This window comes from Myotis lucifugus, unplaced genomic scaffold (genome assembly GCF_000147115.1).
Source record: "Myotis lucifugus unplaced genomic scaffold, Myoluc2.0 scaffold_583, whole genome shotgun sequence".
Taxonomy (NCBI): domain Eukaryota; kingdom Metazoa; phylum Chordata; class Mammalia; order Chiroptera; family Vespertilionidae; genus Myotis; species Myotis lucifugus.
Window position 1 is genome coordinate 18,892 of NW_005871631.1, and position 7,666 is coordinate 26,557.

The following is a 7,666-nucleotide window of genomic DNA, read 5'->3' on the forward strand; positions in this document are numbered from 1 at the left end:
ATTACCACAATGGTTACATTTATGAGGTTTTTCCCCAGTATGAATACTTTCATGAAGTTGGAGGTATGATCGATCATGGAAAGTTTTACCATATTCCTTACATTCATGAGACTTCTTTCCATCATGACTTCTTTTATGTCTTCGAAGAGAGCTGAGATAACTGAAGGCTTTCCCACATTGCTGACATTCATGGGATCTTTCCTCATTATGAGATCTTTCATGATGTCGGAGGTAACTTGGATCAGAAAAAGCATTACCACAATGGTTACATTTATAAGGTTTTTCGCCAGTATGAATACTTCCATGAACTCGGAGGGCATATCGATCACGGAATGTTTTTCCACATTCTTTACATTCATGAGGCTTCTTTCCATCATGACTTCTTTTATGTCTTCTAAGAGAGTGGAGACTGCTGAAGGTTTTTCCACATTGCTTACATTCATAGGGTTTTTCCTTAGTATGAATACTTTCATGACATGGGAGAGAAGTTGGCTTAATGGAAGCTTTATCAAAATGGTTACATTCATAAGGTTTTTCCCCAGTATGAATACTTTCATGAAGTTGGAGGTATGATCGATCACGGAAAGTTTTACCATATTCCTTACATTCATGAGACTTCTTTCCATCATGATTTCTTTTATGCTTTGCAACAGAGCTCAGACAACTGAAGGTTTTCCCACATTGCTTACATTCATAGGGTTTTTCTCCAGTATGAGTTATTTCATGACATCGGAGGTAATATCGAAGAAGGAATGTTTTACCACATTCCTTACATTCATGAGGTTTCTTTCCATCATGACTTCTTTTATGTTTTGCAAGCGAGCCTCGAGAACTGAAGGCATTCCCACATTGCTTACATTCACAGGGTTTTTCCTTATTATGAGTTCTTTTATGATATCGCAGGGAACTTGGATGAGAGAAAGCTTTACCACAATGGTTACATTCATAAGGTTTTTCCCCAGTATGAATTATTTCATGAAATCGGAGGTCAGTTCTATCACGGAAAGTTTTACCACATTCCTTACATTCATGAGGCTTCTTTCCATCATGACTGCTTTTATGTCTTCGAAAAGAGCTGAGATAACTGAAGGTTTTCCCACATTGCTTACATTCACAGGGTTTTTCCTCATTATGAGTTCTTTCATGACTTCGGAGGTAAGTTGGATGAGAGAAAGCTTTACCACAATCGTTACATTTATAAGGTTCTTCCCCAGTATGAATACTCTCATGATGTCGGAGGGAATATGGATCACAGAAAGTTTTACCACATTTCTTATATTCAGGAGCCTTTTTTCCATGACTTCTTTTATGTCTTCCAAGAGAGTTGAGACTACTGAAGGTTTTTCCACATTGCTTACATTCATAGGGCTTCTGCCCAGTATGGGTCCTTTCATGATCTCTAAGACAGTAGGGAAGAAATGTTTTACCACATTCCTTACATTCATGAGGCTTCCTTCCATCATGACCTCTTTTATGTTTTCTAAGATTGCTGCACCATTTGAAGACTTTGCCACATTGCTTACATTCATGTTTCTCGCCAATATGTGTTCTTTCATGGTTTCTAAGAGAAGTGGAACTGGAAGCTTTACCAGATTTCTTACATTGATAGGGCTTTTCTGCAGTGTGTGTTCTTTCATTTTCTCCAGAGTACTTGGGAGAACTGAAAGCTTTGCCACGTTGCTTACTTTGACATTGTTTCTCGCCACTATGAGTGTTTTTGTGAAGTTTAAAGTAAATGAGATGACTAAGGCCTTTCCTACATTGCGTACACTCATACAGTTTCCCAGGGATATGCATTCTTTCATGATTTCTAAGGAAAGTTGAATAATGGAAAGCTTTCCCACTGGGGCTACCTTCATATCTGTGAATATGTTGGTGAGGCTTGAAAGCTTTGTCAGATTCCTTACGTTGATAAGGGTTTTCTTCATATTCCTGACACAGGTATAGTTTGAGTCCAATGTGAGAGCTCAGGTGGTTATTCAAGGAAAAATAATGCATGAAGATTTGCCAACATAACCTGGATTTAGGTTGTTTTATTTCAGTAGGAGTTTCCTTCTTTTCATTAAGTTTTGGAACTTGGCTGAAGTTTTCTCTGCATTGACAACCATCCTTCCTTGTACAGAGTCTCTCTACCATATGACTGCTGTAAAAATCAGAAGCATATTATTAATACTCTGTTAACAGTTTATTAATATTTATTAATAATTATTAATATTTAATAAATATTTAATATTCATTAATAATTTATTGATACTCTGTTAACAGTTTATTAATATTTATTAATATTTATTAATATTTATTAATAGTACGATAATGACATTTTTACCATTTTCAAGGTAAGTGTGGGTTTCAGTACATACCAATTTTTGAAAGTGGATAGCCTAAAACCTCTGAAATAGACTGGATCATAAATATTATGAAAAAATTTATATTCATTAATGGTGCTTCTGTATATTGTTTTTGATGAGATTATTCTAAGAATCAATATACATTTAAAACTTGGCTGATACAAATGGATTACCTGTTTTTAAGACTGTTTTGTGGACTGGGCCCATGGGGCTCAGTGGTTCAGCATTTACCCAACAACCAGGGGGTTACCAGTTCTACTCTCCGAAAGGGAACATGGCCAGGTTGCAGACATATTAACCCCTGTACAGGGCATGCAGGAGGTAGCCATTCAATGTTTCTATCTCTCCTTCTCACCTCCACACTATAAAATTAAAAAAACCATATTTTCGCACCACCAGCATGGCTCAGTGGTTGAGCGCCGACATATGAATCAGGAGATCATATTTTGATTCACGGTCAGGGCACATGCCTGGGTGGTGGGCTTGATTCTGAGTATAGGGCGTGCTGGAGGCAGCTGATCAATAATTCTCTCTCATCGTTGATGTTTGTCTCTCTCTCTCTACTTCTCTGAAATAAATAAACATATATCATATATATATATATATATATATATATATATATATATATGAACATATTTTTAAAAAATGCTCGTACAGGATAATGCTTTCTCATGTCAATGCCACTCACCTAAGATTCATCCCATGATTTTCATACTGATCTTCACCGTCATGGTCTTCCCATTTTTATTCTAAAATACATGCTAGAAAAAGCATTATAAAGTACTAAAGAATATTAAAATGGTTAAGAGTTTAGGTACACAATGAGCTGTGATCATTCGTAGTTTAATTACCGATGCATTCCCTTTCCACATTTCAGTTCTTGAAACAGCATTGATGAGCAAGCAACACTAGTTTTCCAAGTGACTAAATAAACAACAAATTGTTGCTGGCCAGGGTCGCTATGTAGTCAACCTATGAACCAGGAGGTCAGGGGTCAAATTTACAGTAGGGCCGAATCCGGTTTGGCTCAGTGGATAGAGCGTCGGCCTGTGGACTGAGAGGTCCCGGGTTCGATTCCGGTCAAGGGCATGTACGTGGGTTGCGGGCATATCCCTGGTGGGGGATGTGCAGGAGGCGGCTGATCGATGTTTCTCTCTCATCGATGTTTCTAACTCTCTCTATCTCTCTCCCTTCCTCTCTGTCAAAAATCAATAAAATATATATAAAAAATTAAAAAAAAAAAAAAGAAGAGTTCTCTCTTCTTTAAAAAAAAAAAAAAATTTACAGTAGGCCTGGTTTGCAGGCTATATCGCCAGTGTGAGGCATACAGGAGGTAGCAAATCAGTGATTCTCTCTCATCACTGATTTTTCTATCTCTCTCTCCCTCTCTGAAATCAATAAAAGTATATTACAAGAAATTGAAGAATTTGTGATAACTACCTACTGATGCCAGGTTCCAGAAGGTTTCCAGCATCACATCTGTGTAGAGTTTCTTCTGGGTGGGATCCAGGAAAGCCCACTCCTCTGTGGTGAACTCCACATTAACATCCTCAAAGGCCACTGAGTCCTAAAACATCCCACATATGCATAGGTGAGACAGACAACACTGGTTATCTATACATACTTCATAAGTAGTTCGCATGGGGCATGTGGTCCCCGACATTGAGTCTATAACTTGACTGTAACACTAGCAAGACTATTTGCCATACTCACTTCCTCATGAACACATGGAATTTATTGATATGACTTTTATTGTGATCACTTTCAAGTCTTCATTGCTCTCTAATATCAAAAGAACACCTTGAACAACTTCTATTTAATAAGTTAAAATATTTCTATTTTAAGCCTATTGATTCCTTGTGAGAAAACTCATTTCGCTTAACATAATGCTCTTCAGGTTTATAATTTGATGCAGCACTACATGACACACACTGTCATAGATGCATAAAGTGTTAGTGACTATGAATACAATAAAGGCCTGGTAGCTTTCTCTTCTATTCTCATCACCAAACAGGAGAGACCAGGAGGTGTGTGAAAATTCAACTTGGAACAAAATGTAATTGGCCATATTGTCCTGAAGTACTCCAGATTATTAGTAGTCAGATACACCTGAATAAATGAAAATATTCTTGTGGAGAAGTATGAATGATCATTTATTTTTATAATATTTGTTAGTAACTCACTTTGACCTTCTTTTGCCTCTCCATTTCATGGAGGTAGGAAGTTAGAGTTAGAGCTCAGGCATGAAGCAAGACTTGACAACTTAACCCTCTACAAAAGTCCTCTACTCATGATTTTTAGGACATATAGACACATATAATCTATATATATATATATATATATATATATATATATATATATATATATAAAAGGATACTATGCTAAGTATCCCAAGGACTGTCTGACCGGTCACAAATGACACATACTGACCACCAGGGTGTAGTCGCTTGAAGTAGGAGGTGCCGTGATGCACAATGGCTATTTACAAAGAAATGGCACCACGGACCGGGCCGACAAAGCAACACTTGGCTTCCCCCAAGTGGGACTCAGGCCCCACCACCACCCCGGAGCGACAGCCCAGCAAATCATAGCCAACACTGCCGAGACCCTACTGCACAATGCAGCCCACAGCCCAGCCCATCAGTGATTCTCCATCATCATTGATGTTTCCATCTCCCTTTCCCTTCCTCTCCGAAGTTAATAAAAAATATATTAAAAATAATAATAATAAATAAAAAGCTGTGGTATGTCTACACAATGGAATACTACACTGCTGTAAAAAAGAACTGTTACCATTTGCATCAACATTGATAAACCTGATGAGCATTATGCTAGGTGAAATAAACCAGTAAGAGAAAGATAAATACCACATGATCTCACTCATTTGTGGAATATAACGAACAACATAAACTGATGAACAAAAATAGATCCAGACATAAAAGCATCGAACAGACCGTCAAACCTTAGAGAGATGGCAGGGGTGGGGCGTGGATAAGACATCAACCAAAGGACTTGTATGCATGCATATAAGCATTACTAATGGACACAGATAGGAGGGGGTGAGAGCATGTGCTGGGGATAGAGAGCTGGGGAGAGGTCAATGGGGGAAAAAGGAGATATATGTAATACATTAAACACTAAAGAATGTAAATTAAGAAAAATAAAAGAGCCCTAACCGGTTTGGCTCAGTGCATAGAGTGTTGGCCTGCAGACTGTAGGGTCCCAGGTTTGATTCCGTTCAAGGGCATGTACCTTGGTTGTAGGCACATGCCCAGTAGGGGGTGTGCAGGAGGCAGCCAATCAATGATTCTCTCTCATCATTGATGTTTCTCTCTCTCTCCCTCTCCCTTCCTATCTGAAATCAATAAAAATAATTTTTTAAAAAAAGAAATGCTAAAGCAACTGCTGTAATTAGAAGAAACAGAGAAACCTAGGTATACAGAATTAAAATGGCAGTAAATAACTACTTACCAAAAATAACCCTAAATGTAAATAGATTAAATGCTCCAATCAAAAGGCACAGGGCAGCTGAATGGATACAAAAACATGATCCAACTACATGCCGTCTACAAGAGAACCCACCTCAAAACAAAGGACACACACACAGGATGAGAGTGAAGGGATGGAATCTATTTTTCCATGCAAATGGAAAAGAAAAAAATGCTGGAGTATCCGACTCATATCCAACAAAATACTTTAAAATGAAGACCATCACAAGAGACATTAAAGGCCACTACACAATATTAAAGGGATCGATCCAACAGGGAATATAACCCTGCCAAACATATATACACCCAATATAGGAGCACCTAAATACATAAAAAAAAAACTTTTAGAGGTCTTTAACTCAGAGATGAATAACAATATAGTAACAGTAGGAAACTTCAACACCCTGTTGACTTCACTGGATAGATCTTCTAGACAAAAACTTAACAAGGAGACAGTGACTCTAAATGACACACTGAATCAGATGGATTTCATTGACAATTATAGAATATTTCTTTTTTTTAATATATATTTTATTGATTTTTTACAGAGAGGAAGGGAGAGAGACAGAGAGTCAGAAACATCGATCAGCTGCCTCCTGCACATCTCCCACTGGGGATGTGCTCGAAACCCAGGTACATGCCCTTGACGGGAATTGAACCCGGGACCCTTCAGTCCGCAGGCCGACGCTCTATCCACTGAGCCAAACCGGTTTCGGCAATTATAGAATATTTCACAACAAAGCAGCAGAATACACAATCTTCTCACGTGCACGAGTATCATTCACAAAGATAGACCACATTAGTACACAAAACAAGTCTCTACAAGGTCAAGAAGATTGAAATCACATCAAGCATCTTCTCAGATCACAGTGGAATGAAATTAGAAATCAACTACAATAAAAACACACAAAAACATTCAAAGACACGGAGGCTAAACAGCAAATTATTAAACCATGAATGGGTTACCGAGATCAAGAAAGAAATCAAAAAACAAGAAAAATAAACCATAAACTATTTAACCATACAACTTAAAGAACTAGAAAGAGAACAAGAAAAGCCCAGAGTAAGTAGAAGGAAGGAAATAATAAAGATTATGTGATGAATTGAATGTCAGTAAAACATTTTAACAAGGATGGGGTCAAGGATAGGTAACCAGGCATAACTCCAAGTCTCCCACTCCCAGACATCCGCACTTCAAGGTCCTGATTAGACCCTGTAACTGTAAATCAAGGACATTTGTGGTTTCTGGGAATAAAAGCTCGCCGAGCACCAAGCTCGGGGCTGTTACAGGAGGGGCCTGTGGCAGACGCTGGCCAGCTCACTAAATCCTCGCTTGCTGTTTAAGACCTAATTGGAGTCGATGGTCTTATTCTCTAGAATGTTGGTCCACAACAATTAGAGCAGAAACAAATAATATAGAGACTAAAAAATAACAAAAAAATCAAATGATGTCCTAGCCGGTTTGGCTCAGTGGACAGAGGTCAGTCAGCAGATTGAAGGGTCTCAGGTTCCATTCCGGCCAAGGGCGCATGCCTGGGTTGTGGGCTCGATCCCCAATAGGGGGCGTGCAGGAGGCAGCCGACCAATGATTTTCTCTCATCACTGATGTTTCTATCTCTCTATTCCTCTCCCTTCATCGCTGAAAGCAATAAAAAAATATTTTTTAAAAAATTGAATGAAACCAAGAGCTGGTCCTTTGAAAGGATAAACAAAATTGATAAGCTGTTAGCCAGACTTATCAAGAAACAAAGAGAGAGGGCCTAAATAAATAAAACCAGAAACGAAAGTGGAGAAGTAACCGACACCACTGAAATACAAAGGATTGTAAGA

At 38.3% G+C, this 7,666-nt stretch overlaps 1 protein-coding gene across 1 annotated transcript in view; it reads right to left on the minus strand.

Annotated features, from left to right (window-relative positions):
• LOC106694698 (zinc finger protein 14-like) overlaps positions 1-4,555 on the minus strand; it is a 6,859-nt gene extending 2,304 nt beyond the window's left edge. Inside the window, exons 1-4 of the mRNA XM_023745807.1 lie at positions 4,532-4,555; positions 3,761-3,915; positions 652-1,561; positions 258-492 (exon numbers count right to left, since the gene is read on the minus strand). Coding sequence (XP_023601575.1) covers positions 258-492; positions 652-1,561; positions 3,761-3,915; positions 4,532-4,555 — 1,324 coding nt within the window. The remainder of the gene's footprint in view (positions 1-257; positions 493-651; positions 1,562-3,760; positions 3,916-4,531) is intronic.
• Positions 4,556-7,666: the final 3,111 nt, after the last annotated feature.